We start from the raw sequence: 26,080 nt of genomic DNA, 5'->3' as shown, positions 1-26,080 counted from the left end.
GCATTCATGTAGTGACCATAAGAAAATGTTCTAATCACTCTATGAATGATAATTATACCCGCAAACCCAAAACCCGCAGACTCGCAACCCGCATGCGAGGTCCAGTGTGGGGCGGCTTTAAGGAGAGATAACTTCGTGAAATCCTCAACTTCGTGATTCGCGATTTCTCAGAAATCTGAAAACTTGCAGCGCTGTCAACCATCTCTTCCTGTGGGGCTCGGGCAGTAGGTGGAGTGACACTTTGTTAAGCAGTTGTCCCTCCTTCGGTTTATATGGTATAACCTAGCTACTTCACTAGCTACTTTGACGCTAGCTATTTTGTCACTAGCTGTTTTTAAGCACTAGCTATTTTGCTTCACTAGCTATTTTGACGCTAGCTGTTTTGTCACTAGCTGTTTTGAGGCACTAGCTGTTTTGTACTAGCTCAAAAGTCACTAGCTCAAATGTCACTAGCTATTCTGACGTGCACCCGTCTAGCGGCGGTAGATGAGAGGCTTCGGGGCTCTGGTCGTTTGAGGATCATTAGGGTGAAGCCGTGTGCATTTAGGACTATCACTACACTGTCGGTTACTTGGGCAGATGACTAGCTTGCCATGCCATTCAGAATCTGTGAGTCGTGGTTCCGATGCTCGCACGCCCGTCCAAAGACTGATGGTTTGTAACATGTTTATTTCTGCAATTGGATGGGATGCCCGCCAATAATGATAGAACTACGATAACACACGATAGCTTCTGTGGTACGTGGTTGGTGATTTTGCAAGGAATGTACCACAAATAACTACATTAAGTATTATGCCGGCTAATTTATTGCACACTTTTGGGATCGAACATAGAAGAATGTTACCGTTATTCTCATTATTTTCCCTGTAGCCTTTTGATCCGTTCGGTTTTCGAGACCATAATGACGGTTTTATTTGTTCATATAAATTGCGAACACCTGAGCTAACAATGCACAATAACAATAACAATAACAACAGCAGGCGACCAAGGATCTAGAGGCCGCTGCCCAATATTTACACTCACCGTACTAATAACACTCAGAGCTACCACTTGCAACGGGAGCTCATTTTGCTCGAGTCGCGTAGCATTTAAAAAGTCACACTGGGATGCATAACGTTATTGATGTGGTTAGGAAATGACCACGGGTCTACACCCCACTCCCTGCCCAACCCCGCCCCCACCCCGTCCTCCACACACTTGCGGGAGTTACATTCCGAGAATTAACGCAAGCACACGCACAAACACATCTAATAAATACATAAACATTCGCTCGATGCACGCATTCACAGCTCTGGCTGTGTCAGTTCACTGCTAGCTCTTCGCATCCCATCACAGCTAGCTAGTTCATTGCCCAAATGAAAACAAAACATTATGTACACTCACAAGAAATAAAAGGCTGGAAAACGTGTTTTAAGATGAAACACTAAAAAAGCAAGCAGGTTGTGGGGTTATGTCACCGGTAATTAGTTGTGTCCCCTAAATCTCAAGAAATTCAATCGTGCCCCTCAAACGTTGCAGATGTTCTTCAATCAGTTGTGTAAGAAAGTCACAGTTCACCCAGCCTGAAGTAGTCGTGACCAGGTGTCTCACGCAGTCACTGCTGTGTGACTCCTTCTCATGTGTCCTCAACAATTATCCCGCTGACTCTCAGCCAACGGCCGACTTTAACCCACTGGAAGAGACACACGGACCAACACCAATGAACTTAACTGCTTGAGCGGTATTTGATTTCAGTCACCTGATCAACTCCGCCCCGTGTAATGCTGAACGGTCCGTTCCCCGTGACAAGAGGCTGGTGCTGCCCAGTGCTCACGGGTAGTGGTGCCCGTTGCTGACAATGTCCACTCACCGTCAATCTCCTGCTGCCGGCCCATTCTACGTTACTTCTTGGCTCAGTCAGGGGCCAGACACTTATTGTCTGTCGCCGTCTTGTCTGCCATAAAAGAACCTGCAGTCACGTGACAGCTACCTTCCACCCGTCACCAGTCTGAGGGCCTATGGAGCGCCCTAGCGTCGGTTAGAACCTTTGCTGGGCGCCAGGACGTCAGTAAGTCTGTCCACTGGGCGCCGCTCGGCGGTGAGGGCGAGCGCCCTAGCGTCGGTTAGAGCATCTGCTGGGGCGTCAGGCGTCTTTCCATTGGGCGCCGATCGGCGGTGAGGGCGTCCTCGAGGCTCCCAGGGCGCCAGGGCGTTGATGAGTGTCTTCTGAGGCGCTCCCAGGGCGTCGCTCGCGCTCGGTGTTCAGGGCGTTTGGTGAATAGCGTCCGGGGTCAGCCCGCAGGGCTTCGTTCGGAACTGCTCGTTGTAGTGGATCCACTTGTTCGATACTGAAACAGGCGCAGGTCGTTATTGAATAATGGCACACAGTTGAATTAGGAATGTCTTTGGCCGGGTGAACTAACTTTACAGGACTTAATGAAATTACAAACTGTATAGTGTATACTGCACATACCGGACTGGTGACTTTAGGCACCTGGAGTTCCCCAGTCCCCCATTATACCGCCTTGTCTATCTCACTCACCCCACTTGCTGCCGTGCAGCACTGGACAGGCGGCATGTCGCGTGTCGTCGTCCCCCTTTCCAGCGGCGTTCAGGTTCCACCAGAACGCCACGCTGCCCCTCTCGGGCCAGACGGTGACGCCGGCTCGCGGGAACACAGTGGCACCCCCGGCCGGCACGTCCGAGAGGTAGACCATCCAGGTGGCCAGCCGGTCGCCGATCATCGTCTCCCAGTGCGCGTGCGGCCCCCGCGGCACCTCCGCCATGTGGTGGTCCGTGTGGGTCACGTACAGACCGCCGATACCGTAGTTGGCGACCTGAGGGAGGGTGGGTTGGCGTCAGATGGTGGTGGGATGATTCGGAAGTAAGCGACATTTGTCAGGAACTGTTCGTTGGTTTTACCTGTAGTGGTCGTTCACAGGACGCTATTCAAAGAGTATTCTTATCCTTGTCATTTTTTCATTACCTTAGTCCACTGTTGCCTCAGCCAGTCACAGTGTCGCTCAGTGCTCACCTGGAATGCCTCGGCGGCCATGTCGTTGTCGCACTTCAGTCCGCTAGAGGCTGCCACGCGCCGAGTGACCCTCGCCAGCATTCCCGTCGGGTCCTCGTCGTCCGGAATCCAGGCGCTGGCGGAAGGAGAGTATACGCTCAGAGCCATTGACAAGGATGCCAAAGATGGCTATTACTATGAACTGATTTGCTTGCTTACTACTATAGGGCTTTAGGGCGCGATGACTGTTCAGATCATTTTGCGCACGTAACATTGCATGCCTACTGATCTAGACTGAGGCTGCACTGAAACAGATAGACTGAGTGAGCCGAAAACATCAAGTGGTAGACAGATAGACTGACCTGGCGGCCTCCACTGCTAACTCACTTTTTACTGATGCGACTCATGCTGGCCACAAACTCTCCGTCCGGGTGGCGGTGTCGGGAGGTGGCCAGCCGCGGTCCGGCCAGCTCCTGAAACTGGCTGACCTCTGTCTCCGTCACCAGCTGGTGCAGCATCACGATGTAGGGCTGACGGCTGAGCACCTCCACCCGCAGCGGTGACAGCAGCAGCAGCGGACTGCCGTTGGAGGTCAGGTGACAGCTGAGGTCGGCCTCCTCCTCTGGGGACTGTCAGAGAGGGCGAGGGCGGGTCGAGGGAGAGAGGGGGTCAGCTCAGGTGACAACTGACACCTTTTGGGTCTGCCTGCCTGAGGTCTCCATCCTATGCTGGGGTTCCGAAAGACGAGTCGGTGACAGTTAACGTAACGCTGCTTGCTGATATAAGAATGGCTGACCGTCAGTAAGACCGCTCGTTTCAGACTTCTTTCTAAGAAAGTTGGTGACAATGGCTGCAGAATTCCTAATCCCTTCTCTTCATTCCATTGTTCATCCCTCTACCTCTCTGCTTCACGTTCTCTCCCGCTCCCCCTCCAACATCCCTCCCCTCCTCTCACCCGGAGTCTCTCGCCTCTGCAGAGTCTCTGGTAGTGCTCCTCCTCCTCCGCCTCTGCCTGCGGCTGGTGCAGCCGCGGCCGGAACACCGCCAGGCGCGGCGGCTGGTACCGCTCCTGCTCGGCCAGTCGGCGGTCGATCGGTACCGGGTTGGTGCGCCAGTCCTCACCGCGCGGACCCTGCTCCTCCAGCACCGAGTCGTGCTGTGGTGCAAAGGGATGAGGGAGAGTGAGACAGTGAATTAGAGACAGGAGACAGAGATGGACAGATGGACGGACACAATTTAAACACATTTATGGCATTGGACGGGCGGATGGGTAAAATTTTCAGACATGCACACAGATAGGCCGACAGACGGAAAGATGGACTTGGATGGAATAAAAGTCAAGTTCGGGATAAGTAGAGGCACATAGACGAGAAGTGAGCGTCTCGCTCACCAGTTTGATGGTGGATGTGAGCAGCGGCTCGATCTCGTCCCGTGTGGCCGTGACGGCGCCCTCCGGCTCCTCCTCTGTCCGCCACAGGGCCGCCTCGAACCACTCGATAGCGGCGTCGTACAGACCGCGGCTGAACGCGTGTCGACCGATGAACAGGCAGTCGCGCGCCGTCAGCTCCTGGGCGCTCTGGAACTCTGGAACCGGGGGAGGGGGCACTCAGCTCCTAGGCGCTCTTGAACTCTGGAACCGGGGAGAGGGGACGCTCAGCTGCTGAACGCTCTGGAACTCTGGAACCGGGGAGACTCAGAGAAGACATTCAGGCTAACGGATGTCTAAGGGGACGCTCAGGTCCTGGACGCTCTGGAACTCTGGAACCGGGGAGAGGGGGACACTCAGACGGTGCACTCTGGGGTGTCGAGGTTATCGTGCTTACCAGCGGACTGCGTAGTGGCAAAGCTGCGGATTTATGGAAACCATACCCCAACCTCGAACTTCTCCGGTTGTTTTCAATAGAAAACACAATTCTAACGAATAGTGTTGTCTATTTCAAACAACCTGCAGTTACGGTGATAACAGCGAGCCGATTCACAGACTACAAAGGACCCTCACTGACAAAAGACGATCCGAAGATACATTCTGCTCATCGTCCACTCTCAGAAGTGTGCTCCGCTGCAGGTATTCGAGCAGCTCTGCGCGCTTAGTTGAAACGCTGTAAGCACATGCGTGGTGAAATTGGGTGCAGCCGTGCAGCTAGGAACTCAGAGTACCTGTGGTTAGTGTCAGTTGCTGTATTGCATGCTCCATCACACCCGCTCATTGCTGGCACACCATCCAGTCCATGCGATCAACAAAAACAGGCGCGCGTACTTTCGCCACGATACCGCCCGAGCCCTGCCCTAGAGACAAATAGTGCCCGGTGGGAGACGCAGGAAGCTTGAGGGAGAAGGAGGAAGGCGGATCCCTACTCGGTGTCTTAGTGACACCCGGTGCGTCCATGGCCCCTGAATAGAAGGGCCCGTCGAGTGTCACTAACGATTGCCATTCCTCTGTCCTCGCGCGATGGGCTGATGTGTTGTCTGACCAGCCCGTCGGCGGGGGCGAGAACCGTGGTCAGAGTGGCACGTCCCCAATCGCTGCGACCCCAATCCGCTGCGCATGGGCGCTGTTTGTTTTGCACAGCGTCAGGCGACAGGCAGCAGCTATGGTGACGTTTGATGGCACTAAGACGGATGTATCCCCATTTAACTCAAAGAAAGCTTAGTCTGCAGGAAGGTTTGTATTGATATTTGACCATCCCATGTCAATTGTGCAGCTTTCGCCGCCGCCTCTGCGCGGTAGAGCACGGACAATGCACAATTACAATGTCATGTTATGCACAGAGACAATGGGCAGGAAATGGATCTCGAGCTGCTGGAGCTGAAGCCTGCTGCCTGAGTTCTTCCGGGACAGACTGGAGGGGCTGCTGGGCCAGTTCGGCGGTATTTTTATTTCTCCATGGTATAGGCCACTGACCGTATAGCTGTGATCTTGTCAATTCTTGTCTCCGAGAGGACGGGACGTGTGAGTCGCCCGTGGCGTTTCTCGGGACTGGTGGGGAATTCTGGTCAGTAGGTGACACGCGCTCCGTGGATGGTCCGATCGCAGTCCATCGGACCGGACCGGACTGGTCAGATTTGGTCCTCGGACCAGAGAGAGACAGCCGTCCCAGATCGCAGCTGGAATTCCAACTAATAGCGGCATTCAGACGCGTACAGTATTTGTGTTAGTGTGTATGGAAAAGTCACATGCCGCTTGTTTGCATAGTGTCGGTAGTGAAGCGTGGGCAAGTCCAGCGACCCGGCCAGCTGACCCATGACGACGACACGAGAGGTGCACATTCCCATGACCGGGCGACCCCAATCCGCAAACAAACAGGCAAGTGGCCGGCTCGTTTGCCGAAGGAAAGTCACAACGGCATGTTTATCCACTGCCTGAACATGCCTCCTCTCTCTGGCGCTCATCATCTGGATCCGGTTTTTTAGTCGTAAATTGGCCCGCGCTCGTCGCGTCCCAGCACGATTAGAGGTAAGGTCGCCCGGCGCCCATTATCCTCCAGCGCTGAGTGCTCTGCATTTAGTATAATCGCGCGACGCCGGCGCCCGAGACGGTCTCTAATGGGGGTCTTTCGCTGACCTCTCCTCCCCCATTGGCTTTCGCTTCCTCTTCACGGCGACGGAGACATCGCATTAGAGCCGAATATCACTCTCATATTGTCTCGGCTTTGGGTCCGGTTATGCTGCGCGGTTTTGTTGTTTGTTCATACGACAGTCGACAGTCGTACAGGATCTTGACATTCCTCTATGTTGCTACAAAAATGTTTCGAGTGCCTTTTAGCGTCTGTTTTTTATTGGTCGAAAGAGGCATTCTTGATTATCCTAAAATTGTTCTTGCCGCCTTATATCTTGTTATGCCTATCCGATAAAATCAAGGAATTTGGTAAACTTTGAATGAATTTAATGGCAAAACAATGTTGTTTTTTCACGTAAAGGTCATATTCTGAATATAATTTACGCCATATTAAAAGAACATCCCCGCGCCGTTCGGCGGTTCCATTTATCCACCATTCACTGGTTCCACCCGGCCACCCTTTACCGATTTTGTCCCACACCAATCGTCGGGATCCGAACCAGGCCGGCGGCACTCAGCGGCCGACTGTCGCCGTGGCAGGGCCTCCTCTAACATACCCACTGGGTGGGCAAATGCCTACCCAGTCACCACAATTGCCCACCCAGTGGCGTCGATTTGCCCACCCAGAAGCAAATGCAAAAATAAAGGTCCGGCCAGACGTCCGGTAGGAACTACCACTTCGGTTTCCCGGGAAAAAACTTGCTAGCAGCCAGTGCCCCAGCCCCCAATCACTGCAGTGCAAGTTATTTTTTACAATGGATGCATCTGAATGCAGGGGCGGTAGCAGACTTGGCGTTTGGGGGTGGGGGCAACTTGGCAACTTTGCCAACCCTCGGAGGGGGGGGGGGCGGTGCTAGCTTACAGGGGCCCATGGCCATAGCGGCCTCAAAGGCCCGTATGGGACCCCAGAGGCCGATGTGGGCTCTCAGAGGCCAGTGCGTGACGCCTAAAGGTGTAAGCCATGGGTCCCCAGCCAGACAACAAAATAGGGCCATCAGAGACCTTATAGGCTGATTGGGGCATGTTCTAGGCTAGTTTTTTAGCTGAATTCGAATTTAGCAACCATTTGAACATTTACGAAGTAGTTTTGGTGCCTTCGTTACATGTTACGAAGCTGTCAGAGGCGGTTGACACGTAATACGAATACCCGTCACAACCCCTACCGGTTGACCTGACCTGACCTGACCTGACCCGACCTGGTCTAAATGCTTAAAACATCATCTCTGATCAAAACTAACACGATATTCGTGATCAGCACCCCGGAAAACCACATAGCAGCCATACTCTACGACTTTCTAACAGGTCCCGATTTTCCCCGTTTTCGGGTCATTGACCTGACCTGGGAGGTCACCCGATGACTTAGGACCTTAAAATTGGGTATCATCGGCTTCCTCTCGTAACGGGCAACACGCTCGTTTTTTCCGTGAAGCTCTAGCTTGATCAGGGGCCAAACGCGAGGGGGGGGGGGGTCGTGCCGCCGAAGGACGCAACATGGCCTGTGCCGGCGAGGGTTAAAATTGGGTATCATCGGCTTCCTCTCGTCACGGGCAACACGCTTGTTTTTTTTCCGCGAAGCTCTAGCTCGATCAGGGGCGAAACGGCAAGGGAGGTCCAACGCCCCCCCCCCCCCCCTATACGAGTACCTACGTTCGCGGCTGGAAAAAACACCAATACAGGGGATGGTTAAAGGCCGGCATCGGGTCTTCAGAATCCAGTGCGGGGCCCTCAGAGGCTAATATGGGCCTTTACAGGCCAGCATGGGGCCTCAGAGGTCAGTGTGGGACCCTCAAAAACCGGCATGGGCCAGCAGGGTAGCGCGCTACAAGGCCAAGGATGTATTACAAGTAGATTAAGGTCAATAAGAGCCGTATTTAGATCAAGAGGACACGCCAAGAGTTTAAGCTGGCCATGCCTCCTAAAAAGAGGCAGCGAGCACCACCTGCCTATTCGATTTCTGGTTCAAGGAGCAATCATAGTAAGTTTAACTCTGCATTTTTGCAGTCTTCTTAAAATTTTAAATGTATGTAGACTAGAGATGTCAATCAGATACCAACTTTTTGGTATACCGATACCAAACCGATACCAACTTGGTATTTGGTATTTTGATCCTAATGTTGTTGGTATTTTGTTGGTATTACGAATCCGGCTAATGTATAATAGGATACGAATTCGGTAAAAAGTTGGTATTTCCCTCATGTTCCCAAGTTGGTTTGGTTTCGGTATTTTTCATGGTTTTGATTGGCATTTGATTCGGTATCGGTATCCTGATTTTCCGTTATTGGCATCACTAATGTAGACAATAGGCATACCTATAAGGTGAAATACACACGAAATACCATATCACACACGACAAACGTTAAACTATACATGGCACAGTTGGTTGACTGTGAAAGTGACATAGGCCTTAACCCCCCCCCCCCCCCCAGTCGCAGGTGAGAATGGTTGCACCCGAAAACAAGTGACTGGATCTGCCCTTGGGCAGGGGAGCGGCGAAAAATTTTGCCCACCCAGTGAAAAAACCTTAGAGGAGGCCCTGCGCCGTGGCGTGGGAATGAACGAGGCGTCGACCGACTGAAACTGGTGACGTGTCTGTCGGGCTATGATGTATTAGTCCAGCTAGAACTGCGCAGGCAAGAAGTCGAACCAGTGGACCAGAACATATAAGTCAAATCAAATTGAAACTGGTGCTGACTGCTGAGTCGGTTTGACTGACTAGAATGGTTCACGAGCACTGGCTGATCCAGGAAGGGGGGGGATTTGGGGCTGCTAAATGCCTCCCTGCAGCGCCCGAAATCGGCGAAAATTTGATTTTTTTCGATAATTGATCGAAAACAAAACAACTTTTATTAGGAAAAGTTTTTTTTTTTTTTTTTTTTAGTTATAAAAAGGGATATATTTTGGACACTGGAAATTGACCGTCGACTGATTTGATCATATAAGCATGAGCCCATCCATTCAGCATCGGCACAGCAACATCTTTAAAGCGATCAACTGCCTACGTGTGGAGCAGAACGCATACAAAATTCACTCTTTACATGAGCATTGAGCAGGCCACGGTCCGCTCAAATCCTGGACCTGCTGTTGAGAGTCGGACACGCGCACGCTCCGGGACAGCACAGGGAAGAGGACCGCGAGCGTGTCATGCGCAGCTCCTCTCGACAGCCGTCCGCAGGGGTCAGTGGTGGTGGATGGCCCGGTGGGTCAGCCACTGAGTCCAGCGGCGGCCCCGCAGCAGACTCGTCATCCGGTGCCTCGATTGACGGAGTGCTCATGCTCGGGGTCAGCCTGGACGATGGCGTCGGTGACGGTCCCGGTCTGTTGGCCGCTGCTGGTTTAGCTGTGGCCAGCACGGAGGCAGCGTTGCCCCTTGCCACAGCGATTGAAACCCTTTGTGCCAGCCAGACTGTTTCTCGTTTGTCCCCGGTGCGGCACGTCAGCCGACGGCCAAGCTCCTTCATGAGACCTGTGGCCGCCGGACCCAGGACACCAGAAGTCTCAACCGCAAAAGGAATGAACACATATCTCTCACGGAGAGCGGCATAGCGGGCGCGCTTGCGTTCTTCTGCACAGCGGGCGGCGCTGCCGGGACTTAAGGCAGAGCTGATGACGGCAGTTGCTGAGAAGGTGTCACAGCAGGTGGCGTCCCATATAAGGCTCATTCCTCGGCTGAAAGGGAAGAGCGTTATCCCGTCAGGACGTCGACCGTCACCTCTGTCGAGGCCGGTGGGCTCCAAAACACTCTCGAGCCCTGTACTGCTGAGTGCCCGCCGCAGCACGTCATTGAGGTTAGCGTGACGCGCGTGGCGGCCAGCACTCTTGGTACAGGAGAGACCGTGGTGGCCCAGTCGGTCAACGGGGCGATGGCAGAGCTGACAGTTATGCGGTTCACATACCGACGCCCCGAGTCGCAGCGCCACTGCTACCCGCACAGTTTCATCATCCAGATGGAGTCCCACACTGGTGACGGGGAGTGCTTGCACCCAAGCGGCAGTGTGGGGCTCTGCAGCAGCCAGAAGACGCGCCCGAGCCACCTGGTTTGCCCCGTCCAGCAGACGCGTCTGAGACATCTTACAGAACGTCTCATCCCAAGCACGCTGTTTGCACTCTTCTGACTGGGGCACCTGACGAGCGGCTTCACCGAGCTTGGCGACAATATCGGCCCTGGCACGCTGGAGTGCTTGGGTCGGCTGGCGAGGCTCGGTAGCATGGAGAATCTCTTGCGTCAGTGGCAGACAAGCGTGGAGGGATGCCATGTGACACGGCAGGGCCAATGCCATCACCGACCGGACTCCAAGTCCTCCAAAACGCAGTGGTAGGGATGCCTGCTCCCACGCTTCATCATTGATGGTGACGTTGGTGACGGTGGCGAGGGTCTCCCGCACTGTCTTGTCGACATTCAGCAGCGGCCCTGGCTCACGATACAGCGGCGCCGACCGCAGAAGGTAGGTTAGCCGGGGGGCTGCCGTGTAGTGTGCCAAAAGGAATAGACCGGAGTGAGCGTCAAGGTTGCTGATCCGGGCACACATCCGGTCTATGACGGCCGCAGCCCTGGTGGTGGCGACAGGCAGCGCAGCGTCGGTCAAGGGAGATCCTAGGAGGGAGAGATCGCTTGCTAGAGTCTCCTTCAGTCCTGGGAGGGTACCTCGTAGCGACTCCAAAAGTGATGGTGGCGGCGTTTGACCGGCAAATGCGACCTCGCACTTGTTGGCGTTCAGTTGCAGACCGATTGTAGGCAGGGCTGTCGCCAGGACTGCTAAGTCGGCGGCGACTAGGTCAGCCGGACCTCCGATGGTCCCATCGTCGAGGTACCACACATTTAGTGGTGACTGCATTCTTCTGATGATCGGGTCTAGAGCCAGCGCGAAAGCCGCCGGGCCGAGTGGGTCACCCTGCTGCACACCGCTGCACGAGGAAATGGTCTGATCACCGATGCAGAGAGGTGTGGGCTCGCTGTATGCGCACCACAGGAGAGGATACGCCATGGGCACACGCGTCTTCACTTGCTCCAAAAAGGTGTCGCGTCTCACGGTGTTGAAGGCGTTTCGGACGTCCACCTTGACCAGCAAGTATGGGGCGTGGGCTTCTGCAGCTGCCGCCAGAAACTCTCGCGTGGCGTGTACGGCGGCCTCGCAGCCCTGCGGTGTGCCGACTCCCAGCTGCACGGGACGTAGCTCCTCTCCCACTGCAGCAGCGACTTGACGTGCGGCGATGCGGCCGGCAAGGCGGCGGTAGATGCTTCCCACCGCGATCGGCCGCAGACCGCCATCGCTCTTCCGAATCGCGCATAGAGACGCGCCGAACAGCGCTTGCCTTGCACAATCCGGTACTGCCCCTTGTAGGAGTAGGTTGGTGAGACGGACAAGACAGCGAATGAGACGGCGTCCGCTCTCAGCGGCCTCCTTCGAGATCAACTGCTGCAAATGTAGGGCACGAATGCCGTCTAGACCGGCTGTTGATCCTGGCCGCATGCTGGTGATGGCCGCCTCAACGTCGGTTTCGGAGACGATGATCGGGGCAGGGTCAGTGTTTGAAGGTGGTGGTGGTAGTAGTTGGTCGTCGGGGGCCGGTGGGTGTTTCGCACGCAGTGAGGTCACTATTTCGTCATCAGCTGACGCCAACTTTTCGTCAGTGGTCAGTGTTTGTAGCGCTGCCCTGATGTCGCCATCTGCCAGCTTGCCTGCAATTCGGCGGGCCAGCGCGTCATCTCTGGTGGCTTCAGTTGCAGAGCCAGCTCGCGGCATCCGTCCCCGGTGGTTGGTAGTGTCGGTTGCTTTGTCCGTCGCAGTCGCCGGCGTCTCGCCGGAGATCTGACGCCGGATACTGGACGCCGCTGTGCATTTACTGCCGGGGGCCGGGGCTTGCAGCTTGCAGTGTGCAAAGGTCAACAGTTCCCACCACCGGTCAGCCGAGTCGGACTGTAGGGCTCCGTCCATCGCCTCAGCCAGGGCATCCGCAACCAGTGGTCGAATAGCCTTGGGCAACCGGGACACAATGCGCCCCTTTCTTCTCATCTTGGCAAGGGCCTCTGGGAAATTGCCTGCTGCTGGACTGGCTGGCGAGGAGCTCGGTTGTGTGTGGAATCCGTGACCTAAACAGTCCCGACAGTGCCAAACGCCCCCCTCGGCTTGAAGCTCACGTGCTTTCTTGGCCGGCACCCTTACACAGAGCGCATGCCAGCGGCGTTTACAGGAGCAGCAAGTAATGGTGGTCCTTTGAGTGCTGCGACTGGGACAGCTAGCACAGACCTGTTCTTCCATTATTTTCGGTGCTTGTTTTATCTGCTTTTCATATGATGTTTTGAATTGCAGCACCGGACCTAGTACAAAACTGCTTCTGCATTTACGTTAAAAATCTTGAAAATGGGGCATCGTCAAGTTCAATCGCTCAACGTTTATCAATAACCTCCGGTATGCGACGATCTAGGGGAATAACGTCACGTTCTTGTTCGCAAGAAAATTGTGCATCCCTTGGTCGGGAAAATGTTCGACAAAATTGCACAAAATGACCATATTTCAAGCAAATAGATTATTCTAGGTTCTTACTTACGAGGGTTCATGCTGCGGCCCCTGGGAGAAAATACTTCAAATATTTATTTGATTAAAAAATTGCAGCCAATGATCTTCGTCTTCATTATTGAATAACGAGCTTAAATCCGCGCCAATGACCGTCTCAACCCATCGCAATTGTCGAAGAGAAGAAATTTGAAGCTTGTGAGTTATCCTTAATATTTAAGACAGGCTTCGGCCGGCGAATGAGTTCAAATAGCGAAGAATATCTATGAGTGGCAAAACTTGGGTATAAAAAGCGTAAAATACCAATGATAAAATCGGATCAAGTAAGGAGATGTTACCTCGCCGATGACGTCACGCCCCGTTTAAAACAAAACTTCACGTTTAAAACAAACTTTTCTCTAAGGAAAAGTTTGTTTTAAACCGCACAGCTGTGCGTAAGGAATCGAAATCCGAGCTTTTTTTGGAATTCGGAGAAACTTTTAGGGATGTCCCCCCGCAGCGTCCAAGACCGCCTTTCTGGATCCGTTAGTGTTGGCGGGTTTGTCAACTGACCACAACTGGTGTATCGGTTTGAAGTTTGAACATTAATGGAACGAAATGTCGGGACGGACTCTCATAGCTGTGCGACAAACAACAGACAGCACAGAGCGGCGTTGTGTGACGTTTTTTTCGTCACCGTGCTGATCAGTTTTTAGTCACCGGCACAGAACAGGTTACTTGAACAGTTTGTCACCGTTGCAAGTCAGCCTCCGGGAGAATTGACAAACCAATGACCGTCCCATGGGAGTCCCGCTGGGCCAGCGGCCGTGTGGTTCTGGCAATCATCCAGTCTGATCCGTACCGACTACCAGCTGATCCGCCCGGCTCATACCGCCCGACGATAGTGAAAAGAGTGCACCTGTCGCGTCTTTTTCTCATCTGCCCACTCTGCCCTTTCTCCTCATTCTGAATGGAACGGATGGCGGTATGCCTGCCGCTCTCCGGCGCACGCCATGCTCTGTTTCTCCGAGAGAACTCCAAGATGAATGAGAGCAGAACCAACAGTCAGTGTGTTTACCTTTTCGAATGGATTGCCTCAGCCATCGGGCAGGTCCAATAATCATGCCACAACTGATGGCTACGTTAGAAGACTTATCTTCTGGATCGTTTCTAAGCACGTTGCTCTCTCAAGGACGATTGCATTTACCGATCAAATGGTTTTGGGGCTGTGGATAATTACTTGCCTAAATTTCTTTCGTGTGCGCACACCTCTATATCCGTCCGGCTACTAATGGTCGGTCTTGTCCGGGTGCTCCCTTCCGCTACCACGCCATGTCCACGCCCCCACCGCTCACCTGCGGCCGGCTCGGGGCCGAAGCTGGCGATGTGTCCCCGTGGCAGCTGGGTCATGTTGAGCTGGTAGGTGTCCTGCAGTCGGATGAGCGCCACGGCCGCCCCGTGCAGGTCATCCACCTCTGGGAACGGCCGGTCGGCCCGGAACCCGCCGATCGAGCGCAGAGTCTCTGTAGGAGGGGTGAGGAGGGACGTCAGGCTCAGTGGCAGTTAGTGTAACGTGCCCGTACACAACATCTCCTCAGGCTGAATCTGAGTTATTTTGACTTGCGTGAGTGTTTAGAACTCTAAGATCCGAGGCCCTTCTGCTCTTAGCATGTCATGAAGGAAGCTTCTAGGCCGGAGTTCGGTCACCTCTGACATAGCTCTCAGTGCAGTTCTGCGACCAGAGCCGCACCTGCCGAGCCGCCAGATGTGTGCCTTCACGGCTCACCGGCCGTGCTAACTCTCTCGTGGGACCTCTGCGCTGTTCTGCGGGCTGCAGCAGCGGTCCAGACGCCCAAACAGCCGGCGCCGGCGCGCCCGCCGACCGCGTCCACTTCCTCTCGGCTGACCTGGAATGCAGCTGGGCCGCCGCGGCGACTGCAGGGTCAGTCGCCGAACAAAGAGGGTCTGCAGTGCAGGCCTTTGTCCGACAGCCCGGTCTCGGACGCACTGACCCGGGAACGCCGCGGGGCGAGTGGTGATGGCCACTCCCGGATGTGCGTTCACCCCGCTGCGCGTGATAAAGAGCGGCTTTCAACTCGGGTTGTGCTGGAGAGGATATCTCATGGCCCTTCGACGCGAGCTGTGCGAGCTGTTCCAATAGAGCGAAAACGCTGCTATAGGATGAACCTGACTAATTTTCGAGCCGTGTAAGTCGTCTAAACGGTTCTCGCGACATAAATCTGGTTCTTCTTTTGCCAGTTTCGAAACATGTTGTGCTACACTCAGGCGTTTTCGTGCGTTCTCGGCTTCATCTTTCGATACATTTCTATACCATTTTAGCAATTGGGTGAAGTGGAGCGTGGTGGCAATGTGGGTCAACGAGTTAACCATATAATGACACTAATTATAACGCTGTTATGATGTCAGTGCTCGGCAATCAGGTGGTAATTACACCGTGCGACTGAATGGTGGGATAATAAACGGGATTACCACCTCAACAGACTACTCAGTACTCATCTGTGTTAACCTAAAACATGCTATTATACCAATGTTTCTAAACAGAACTTCTTGGAAAATGCCTTACTTGTGTTTTGTCTTGCTTTGATTCTCGAAGGCGATAAATTCTCGTTTGACCCTTGCGTAATGCGTTGCTCACTGTCGCGTACAGAGCAGTGACCTTTCCACACTGAGAGGTCACAATATCTCCTGAGGCATGTTCTTCGAGGTTATCTCCAGCTCAGACGTACTCGTATATCAGCTAGCTCCGTCGGTTTTCCACATTCCCTTTCTTGGGAAATGCGCGAGGCACCCGAAATCGTTGAGGGATACAAACATTCCGTGGAGCCCGATCCACAGCTACGTGTTTATGGACGACGGTAATTCTTTGCTCGTAGCCGCCTGGGTCTTTTCTCTCTTCGTTGACTATAGTCAACGAAGGCTATCATCATGCCTTCCCCCCTATAGGGGGGAGGCATTCCCCCTTTAGGGGGGAAGGCATGATGGAGGTCTGTCTCTTCATTTTCGGAATTGGAATTCGAGCTCAAGTCCGCGAAACTCGGTGACCGCCGCTCTCACAAGTTACGAGGAATGTTGAGTATCCATGACAGGTTGGATGATGATGTAAATAATAAACCAAATTATTACAAATGCATTCAAATATATTCAAAAAGACACACAAAGCTTTCGGTTCATGGAACCTTGATCACTGTGCAAATGAGTACTCATTTGCACAGTGATCAAGGTTCCATGAACCGAAAGCTTTGTGTGTCTTTTTGAATATATTTGAATGCATTTGTAATAATTTGGTTTATTATTTACATCATGTTACGAGGAATCCTTACGAATAACGGGGAGTTATCTTTAGAATGCAGGCTCCGTCCGATTTACGAGTAAACAGTACTCATTTAAGAACCACTGGAAGGGGCTTTTCGTGGTTCGCGACAGGGCTACTGCGACTGACGGGCTCCGAGAGTCCATCCAATTCAGCTGACTCAGTCCAGCTGAGTCCAGGAGTCTGACTCGGTGCCCGTTTACCGTCTACGGTCGACTGACGGTGCCGCTGGCCGTGTTTTCACGGTCGAGTGTGCCGCTGCCGCCGTGATTCACGACTTTCTCGGCGCCCGGCCGGGTGACCGAAGGGAGGATGACGCGTGGGGTGCTACCGGTGCGTGAGGCGGTGGCGACAGGGGCTGGTTGGCTGTTATCGTCCCACCGATGGAGAGAGGTGAGGGTGATGATGGGTTCTGCTCTGTCGCCCGGTGAGAGTTTAAGACGAGTGCTGACGAATCATAGGTCAACGGTTGGATGATGAGGGTTTGATGAGGGTCTTGGGCAATATTCCAAATCAGCTTTATTTGATAGGGTTCGTTTGTTGGGAATGCGTGGTCTCAATGTTACGGTGAGAGTTCGTCGCGTTGCTTGCCGCTTTGCAGATTCTCTCTCCCCCTCCTCTCTCCTCCCTCTCTCTTCCTCTTCCTTTTTTATTTTTCTTCTCTCTCTCTCTCCCTCTCTCTCTCTCTCTCTCTCTCTCTCTCTCTCTCTCTCTCTCTCTCTCTCTCTCTCTCTCTCTCTCTCTCTCTCTCTCTCTCTCTCTCTCTCTCTCTCTCTCTCTCTCTTCTGTCAGTCCCTCTCATCCGTTCTCCTTCTTCTTCGATCTTTCCTCTGAACACCAACTTCCAAGAATTGACAACGTGTTTGACCTGTATAACCGTCTACCAAAGGGCCTAATAAAATCACCTTCATTGGACCACCAAAATTCACTTCCACCACCATACATTTTTATATCCATGGAACCGATTCATCCTAATATTCCGCCATCCAGTGACATCTGGGTCCGATCACCCACTTAAAACAATTTAACCCAAGGCCCGCGAGTAAACCGGTGTTTTGCGGGTACCCCTATCCGCAACCATTTTTAACCACCCTCCCAGGAGTACAGTAAGGTCCCATTGCAGTGTAGTTATCCCTGCTCTCAGCGGACTTGTTCGGTGACAGCGGTTATATCCGCTCAGAGCAAGTACGACTACACCGCAATGGGACCTAGCACTACTCCTGGGAGGGTGGTTAAAAATGGTTGCGGATAGGGGTACCCGTAAAACACCGGTTTACTCGCCAGCCTTGGGTTAAATTGTTTTCAGTGCCGGCCATCCCTCACTGAAAACAATTTCACCCGAAGCTGGCGAATTAAGTGTTGCTCTGCGGGTGGTATATGTGTATTAACTCGCCATGTCCAGATTCTAGCTAGAGGGTAAGCAGACTTGCCTGCCTTATTACTCGTAAATATGCACTGTACCCACAGTTTGCAGTAAGGTAGCTACCCAGCACCGGATATTGTCCCCGCGGGTGTCGAGTCATTGGCACAGCCCTCACAGAAAGAGTTGGAACTACTCGTGGCATCGTAAACGCGTATCCGTGGATGGCGAACCTTTACATAACCTGCCCTGAAGGAGTTGGATCTACTGTTACAACTAGATGGCGTTGTCTCATACAGTTTTGAATTACAACAATTTTTAAACTTTTTTTTGAACCAATGATATGTTGGCACATTGTTTGGCGGTTTCCAAGTGGGGACGAAAGTACAATTGTTAAGGTGCATCTTTAAAACCTCTGCAATGTTCATCACGGGACGATTGGCAAGGCTTTTTCTTCCGAAACTACCAAGCGAGACCATTTTTATTCTTATATAGGTCACGAAAGCAGCGGCGACACATCTTCTTGATTTCGGGCGGTCTGCATGACTGCCGGTGACTGAGTCATGTCGAAATTTCTATGGGAATTCGATGTGACCTTTCCCACCGATGTGAAACATTCTCACCGATGTTTTCTAGGTGTGAGATTGCTATAATATAGATATTTTCCCGCAAATATGGTCAAGCGTGGGAGTTTTTTTGGCCCTCGTGACTTGGTCGGCGAAGGGTAGGCGTGGAGGGTAACCCCATCTCCTAGGGGTTTGTGGGGCGCTGCTGCCAGGTAGGCGTCGATGAATACCTTTCGATGGAGGGGTCGCGAGCCACTGGTGCGCGAATAGTCGTGGAGGGTTACTACTCTCCAGAGTGAATTGCGAAAGTGTTATGTCCTAAATTGACTCCTGGGAGGGTGGTTAAAAATGGTTGCGGATAGGGGTACCCGCGAGGCACCGGTTTACTCGCCAGTTTTGGGTGAAATTGTTTTCAGTGCTCGGCTCCGATCGCCGCTGGATCGGCTGCGCCGCGTTAGTAGGTGTTCCCACCGATCGCGAGTGTAGCTCTCCCACGCTCCCAAACGGACGTGGAGCGTGCGCGGGACACGCCACATTAGGCGCTGATGAGGCACTGACTCAGACGGAGCTGCAGCCAGTCATGAGATCAGCCAGTGACCTGAGTGGGATGGGCCGACTGGGTTGCGAGTTAACTTTGCTCTCGAGTCGTGACTTGTGAATGACCATTTCATAAGACTTTACATGGTATACGATTTTTCGTGCCTTGAAAATTGGTTACGTGCCTGAGGACAGCTATGTTTTTGAATTACAGCTGCGGAACATGGTTCACTTGTAGGGGAAGGTGGGGTAAGACGGCCCAGCGGGGCAAGACGGACCACCAGCCCTCTCGGCTGAACCGCTGCTGGTATCTACTGCTTTATGCACTCACTATGTTTGTTTTCCTTCGTAACAATGGCCACCTTGAGCTCATGCTGCTAGGATGCATAGCTTTTGAGTTATTGAGAAAAAATGTTGTTTTTCTTCAAACCGATCTAATATAAGAGGTCTACGGGTGATTCAATTACGGCGCCTTTTTTGCATGATTAGTTTCTATTTTGCACTTAACTGTGAAGAACAAAGTTATAAACTTAGTTATAGTCACACTTTAGGAAAGGCAAGGTTTTGCAATGTTAGGCTATTTGACATATACGTCATGATAATGACAGAATTTAGATTTGGGGCAAGACGGACCACTGTGGTCCATCTTACCCTGTGGTGGTCCATTGTACCCTGCATATGGAAAGTTCTTTTCCAAAACATTGACACAAGTTTAAGTAAGCTAATTTTTCAGGAAGGATTCTTTGTTGCATGTGAGCCATGCATGCAAGTGCTCAGTTAGCATGCATTCATGCCAAACGACAATCAACACACATGTTCCCAGCTTCTACCTGCACTTCCATCACACATGAGTAAAGAATAAAGGCTCATTTTGTTATTTTACCATTCTGGTTACTTTTTCTTACAAGAATAGAGAGCAGAAGTGTAACACACATGAACGGATAGCAGGCACTGCTGGGTGGTCCGTCTTACCCCACGTTTTTTCTTGTCTGAGTTTTTGACATGTCCCTCTTTAAAAGCATCCACCACCTAGATGTCTTTAATTTGAAATTTAGTCTTTACACATATCAACAGAGGAAGGATTGAGCATTCCGAAGACTATAAATAATATGAATTACGAGAGCAGTGTAGCAAGATATGCGGCCTCAAACCTTAGCTGGTCCGTCTTACCCCACCGAGTACTGTACTCGTAGATATGAACGTTTTGACCGACATACTTTATGCCTCGAACTGATTCCTCACTTGGTTTACTTTGTTTGAAGGTCTTTAAAACGATTTCTGTTTTGTTTTACGCCTAACCAGCGCCTGGTATTAGAAGCCTTGCACCCTCCGGCCTGTGCCGTCCACCGAGTGCGATGTGGGCCAGCCGACCGTTCCCACTCCCAGACCTACCGACCCGCCGGCCAACCGCGACATAACCTCTGACACCGAGCCGGCCACTGCAGTGACTCAGCGGTAGAACGGAGCCCTGCGGCCACTGCACTGGGACGGGGTCAGCGTCAGTCGAGGAGGGAGGCTTACCCACCTGCACGGAGGGATGGAAGGGGCATGCTTATTGCAGTGCTTAGTTATATAACAGTTATATTCATAAGCTTCAGTTATATTCGACCCACAGTTTGGACACTGTATGGCGCCGGTAGTTGGATGCGCTATTTCAATAGATCATCATTGTCATCAGCCGCACAAAATACAGTTGCTCATAGCATAGCCGTCTGTACACCGTATACAGAGCTCTATAAGTTGCTCTATCATTACGTTACGATTACCACAAACGTCTCATATTCTAAACCCATTGCCCACCTTGCGTCTGGTTGGCCTGTCGTCGGAGGTCGTCCTCGACGATGTCCCAGTCGACAGTGAGCCGCCGCAGCATGAGGAACGCCTCGACCGGGTGGTGGATCGACGAGCCGGCCCGCATCTCCCGGAACGACGTCACATAGCTGCCGGAATACGGGGGAGGTTAGAGACCATGGGCAGGGAGTGACGTCAGATTCCGACGCGGAGTGACGTCGAGATTGGACAGGGAATGACGTATGTTGAACATGGAATGGAATGGTGTCAGCTGTTCGATCTGGCAGCGTTAAGTAGTGGTTTAGTCTTTAGGTATATGTAAATATGACGGAGAAAACGTAAATATGAAATGACTCATAATGTTGGATAATCTGTATGATAGCACTGGGCTCGGTTGCCCGCTATGCAGATCTTGATGTGGTACCAGTACCACTCAGCAGCAATCTCGGCCATATGTGCTTGGCTATCTTTTTCTCGCTGCTAATGAGATACGTCTAATCTGTCCTGTCGGCCAGCAGCTAACATTTAACAGTTAATAGTCACCCGGATTTGTCAAATTAGTGCCAGCCATAATTGTATGATATTCGTTGACTTTCCATTCCTATCTTTAGGTTGGCTATTCAAGAATGTTTATTGTCCATGTTTATTACCATCTGAGAAATGGAGAAACAACGATGATGAGATAGAATGTAGAAATCGATGATTTAGGAGGATCCGTTATCTGTTCCAGGGGTGAAGGCCCGGAGTCAATAAAACACCCAAGCGTTTGTAACTACGTAATGAACTCGGCTGCAGCCAGTCCTAGCAAGAAAATAATTATGTAAGATAACAATATTTTGATCTAACATTCACTGTGTGTATTGTGTATCTATGTTCGAGCATGATGTATCTAATGTTCTCTGATATACAATGTAACCACATACAGGTGCTGTATTTTTGAAGTCGTTACAGTTTTGTTCTTTTTCGACCCTATTCATTCATTTTCTCCCCTGCGACACGCTCGTAAATCCCTCCCGCGCCTTCTGCCGGTATCAGTCTGTGCTGTGCGCCCAGCCGCAGTTCTGCGGGGCTGCGTGCGGGTCATGTGTGTGGCAGAGTCACGGCACCACGACTGGACGCACGGAAATGACCCATGAGCGCCGCGCGCCGGCGACCCATATAGTGGGAGCCGTGCCGCGCCGCGCCGCACTGCGCCACTCCGCGCCGCCGCCGCGCCGAATAACGGTGCCACCTGTCTGCTGCGAACGACGGACGGACAAACGGACGGACAGACGGACGGACGGAGGAACGTGCGAGCGGACAGACGGACAGACGAGAGACGGGATTGCACGCTTCGAGAGCGAAATGTGGAGCTACAGCGGGGAGACGAATAAAGTAGAACACTGTTACAGGTGATTCCAGATAATCACTTCATATCTTGGACATTAGAAAAGTTACCTATTTTATACACCCCCATCTGATTTCGTTTTACCTCTATCGTCGATGTCTACCCGTAGATGCCCCCTATTTCGGATCGTGTTACTACCCGCGCTAAGCGACGAGACCATTCATTCTAACTGCTTCAGACCGACCAGTCACGCCGCTGCACGTAGCCTGAAGCGGACCGTTTACCCAGAATGCGTGTCATTGTGCTGCTGGCCATTGACCGAGTCGGCAGCTCTGAGCAGACGGCCGGGCCGGGCCGGGCGGCCGCGTCGGCCCATCGGGCGGTCAAGGTCACACCGTCTGGCCGGCCGGCGTGACCCATTTCTCTCCGCATGGTGCGGTGGTGGCGGGCGGTGGTGACGAACAATGCATAGGTGATGGTGGACGGTGGGCGGTGGTGAAGGAAGGTGGACGGCAACAATGGACGGTGGCTGTAGATCTGGGGGCAGAATGGACTTGCAATGTGACGGCGTAGCGGTGTCGACAGACGTTGGGTAGTGTGAGGGTGGTTGCGGTGTAGCGGTAGGGCGTTGTTGCGGTTCCGATGACGGCGCGGCGGCGGCGCGGCGGCCAGTCGCGGCCACCCAGTCCGGCCACACCAGGTCGTGCCGTTCTCACGTCTGCAGCCGGCATTCGACCACGCCCGCCCGAAACACCCACGGCCACACCTCCCACCGTTCCTCCTTGGAGCTCACTCGTGGCTCGCCAACTCATCAGCCAGCTGAGAGCGAGACGGCTCGTGCTCACGTGCAGTTGACTGTGACTTGCAATGCCACGTTACGGCACCAGTGTCGTTGCTACCCGACCAGACAGCGGAGTCTAACCCTGCTGCAGACACCACCTGTCATTACCACCTGTCATTGCCGACCACACGACCGGGAGTTTAGCCTGTTTCCAACGCACAGTCTGTCGGTGTCAACGCCGCGTTATCGGCGGCGCGAACGCCGTCAGCCGAAGACTAGGTCACTGGTGTGATGGGGCGTCGTCGCACAGGCAGTGGCCGTTGTCTGCTCACTGCGGGCGCGTCCGACGCCGGCCGGGACAGGTGTTATTGAGGCTATTGAGGCCGCCGATCGGCGACCGGAAGCCGGCGTCGGCCTCGCCCGTCCATTCAGACGGGCTCCGGTCGTGTGCGGCCGCGGCGATGCGGCTTATGTTGGCCGAATTTGTCGTAACTGCTGCTAGTAACAGCTTTACGGGTTGGTCTCTTGTCTTCTGTTATTATTATCTCAGCGGGGTCACCGTCCTAAAAACTCCTAGGGTCACCGTTCTATGCAGGCTCAGCGCTGTCATCAACCTACTCGAGAGCTCCACGGGTCTGTCTGTCCACCCTCCCGCGCAGTCTGCCGGGCCGATGTTCGGCTGCAGACGGAGGCCTGTCCCAGTATGCGGCTGTCTGCGGCGGCGCGAGCGGCCCATGGGCCGACCCCGCGGCTCCCCTCCGCCGCCGCGTGCCGGCACTGCAGGAATGCCGCTGCAGACGGACGGAGGGTCCGAAGTGGGCCAGCGGCCGGCCCGCCGCTCACGCAGCGGCAGAGGACAGGCCGCCGGCCGAGCGGGGCCGTGGAGGTGGTACGCTGGTACGCACGTCACGCGCCGGGTACACTCGCTCTCCCGGCCGGCCGGGCGAGAATCGGATACAGGGTCAACGCTCCGCGATACCCTACATGGACAGGGGACAGCTGGACAGACCTAGTCATCGTTCCTCACAGGCTCGAATGCACGCTCCTTCCTTGGATTGCAGCTGGACGGACTGTTTCATATGCATATTCAGCTTATACGGAAAATGACATGATATCGCGCCGCACCATATTAAGTGCTATATTTATATCAGAGCGCTGCAGTCTTCAGATACCAGTTACCACCCACTGCAGAGTTGAGGTCTCCGGATGCATAGTAACGGAGCGTTGCAGTCTCCAGCTGGACTCCGGCTTCGTTAGATATTCCCCTCGGTATGCAGGCCTTAGCGTCAGGTGATCATTGTGTTACTCCGCTGCTAGGCGTTGCATTTTTTTTTTGCCTCGGATACTCTCGCATTTGGGAGCATTTTGTAGATGTATTTTCATTTGGCGCTGCCCTCTCCAGAAACGCTTTTTGTAAGATTGCAATCCTTCCGTACGTACGTACCTACGTTCCTATTGGGAGCTGTAGTTCCTAAGTACGTTTTAACGAAACGCTGCAGACCTATGCATTCCTTTTCACGTTGCGTACTACAGCTTTGGTCTGCTACAGGTCTACAGCTTCGGTACTACAGTACTGGCTATTTACTTATTTACTTATCGAGATACGTTTCAGCTTAGCGCTGCTTTCCCGAGATACGTGTAAGCCTAGCGTTGCAGTTCCTAGACAGATACGTTTAGACGCAGCGTTGCAGTTTCAAGATACGTTTAGATGAAGCGTTGCAGTTTCTAGATACGTTTAGACGAAGCGTTGCAGTTTCGATTTGCTTAGACGTGGCGATGCAACCCGAAGATACGTTTAGAGGTAGCGTTGTAGTCCCTATATACCTACATTAAATTGAGCGTTGCAGACCGTGGGTTCTTGGCATTTTGTCCCTAAATGCTTACATTTTAATTAATTAACTGAGCCTGCAGTCTTTGAGCACGTTTCTGCCCAGCGATGACTACTCTTCTTTCACAACCCGCTCGAGGATTAGAGTGACATAAGCGTTATCTGTTATCGGCTGCAGGGATAGCGTTATCTGTCCTGTTCATCCTGGGGACAAAACTATTGATCACACTCCGCTATCCTTGCTGACGGTCACCGCAACGGGGAGGGTAGATATATGTAGATATGTATGTAGCTCAAATAGGAACAGTCTCGATGAATATGTTTTTCTTCGGTGTCACCGTTTGAGCGACTGGATGGCCTTCCTTTTTCAGGGAACAAGACACGCTTTTTCAAACAAGATAGGCTCGGTCCCATGGGGCGATTCGACGACCGACGCACCAGCTCAAGTTCGTCATTCGTCATCGAATCTGCCTGAGACTCATGTCTCCCCTAAATCTTCCTATGGCATGCCGCACGGCCCTAAAGAATTCTCGGTAGCCGGATGGGTCTCATCAAACAAACCAAACAATAAACAACCTAGTGTGGCTTACATACCTACTGCCGGTTTACTTTAAGCGGCAAATGATTAGTGTCTATGTGACACGCGGTCGTGGTAATGTCAACTGTAAAAGAATGGCAGTTGGGCGTATCACCCAAATCCAAATGCTTATGCCCTAATAGGCCTTATGTGTTGTTTTTCTTCTATTTTCAGCCTGGCTGATATTCCCAGATAAATTGATTCCAGCAGTAAACATGTTCCCCGCACAGTGCGGTATCGCTGCGACTGACCTGCGCACCGTCTCCAGGCCCCAGGCCTCCTCCAGATACTGACCTGCGCACCGTCTCCAGGCTGTGGTAGGCCTCCTCTAGATACTGACCTGCGCACCGTCTCCAGGCTGTGGTAGGCCTCCTCCAGATACTGACCTGCGCACCGTCTCCAGACTGTGGTAGGCCTCCTCCAGATACTGACCTGCGCACCGTCTCCAGGCTGTGGTAGGCCTCCTCTAGATACTGACCTGCGCACCGTCTCCAGGCTGTGGTAGGCCTCCTCCAGATACTGACCTGCGCACCGTCTCCAGGCTGTGGTAGGCCTCCTCCAGATACTGACCTGCGCACCGTCTCCAGGCTGTGGTAGGCCTCCTCTAGATACTGACCTGCGCACCGTCTCCAGGCTGTGGTAGGCCTCCTCCAGATACTGACCTGCGCACCGTCTCCAGGCTGTGGTAGGCCTCCTCCAGGTACCGCTCCAACTTGTCCACCACCACCTCCTCCTGGCCCACCAGCTGCTCCAGCCGAGATGTCGACGAGAAAAAGTCCTCACTGTAGCCGCCGCAGACGGCCGTCACGGCCGCGACCACCAGCGCTCCGTACAGGGCGCTCCACATGGTGCCGGTGATGGGCACAGACTGACGCGGCGGGGCGGCAGGTCACCGAACGACGGCAGCAAGGGGCGGCGACGGTGGCGCCACTGCGCGACTGGT

General features: G+C 53.1%; 1 protein-coding gene across 1 annotated transcript; it reads right to left on the bottom strand.

Annotated features, from left to right (window-relative positions):
• Positions 1–652: 652 nt before the first annotated feature.
• On the bottom strand, positions 653–26,001 carry LOC122383301 (prolyl 4-hydroxylase subunit alpha-1-like). The gene is made up of 9 exons (XM_043369591.1): positions 25,800–26,001; positions 20,634–20,773; positions 14,395–14,562; positions 4,383–4,576; positions 3,948–4,148; positions 3,380–3,621; positions 3,014–3,128; positions 2,522–2,816; positions 653–2,327 (listed from the first exon to the last, which is right to left on the bottom strand). Exons 1-9 carry the CDS (start codon positions 25,982–25,984, stop codon positions 2,242–2,244), a joined length of 1,626 nt encoding a protein of 541 aa, XP_043225526.1. The 5' UTR covers positions 25,985–26,001; the 3' UTR covers positions 653–2,241.
• Between the last annotated feature and the right edge of the window lie 79 nt (positions 26,002–26,080).

This window comes from Amphibalanus amphitrite, unplaced genomic scaffold, assembly GCF_019059575.1.
Source record: "Amphibalanus amphitrite isolate SeventyFive unplaced genomic scaffold, NRLGWU_Aamphi_draft 000160F_arrow, whole genome shotgun sequence".
NCBI lineage: Eukaryota > Metazoa > Arthropoda > Thecostraca > Balanomorpha > Balanidae > Amphibalanus > Amphibalanus amphitrite.
This window is presented reverse-complemented; position numbering and strand designations above follow the sequence as displayed.

What these genes read in the sequence shown, in the direction of transcription:
- LOC122383301 (XM_043369591.1), bottom strand. Translation starts at nt 25,984, where the DNA reads ATGTGGAGCGCCCTGTACGGAGCGCTGGTGGTCGCGGCCGTGACGGCC. An exon ending in CGGCCCCGAGCCGGCCGCAG is followed by an intron (nt 4,577 to 14,394) that starts GTGAGCGGTGGG and finishes CCCCGGTTCCAG; the next exon opens with AGTTCCAGAGCGCCCAGGAG. An exon ending in GCAGAGGCGAGAGACTCCGG is followed by an intron (nt 3,622 to 3,947) that starts GTGAGAGGAGGG and finishes CCTCTCTGACAG; the next exon opens with TCCCCAGAGGAGGAGGCCGA.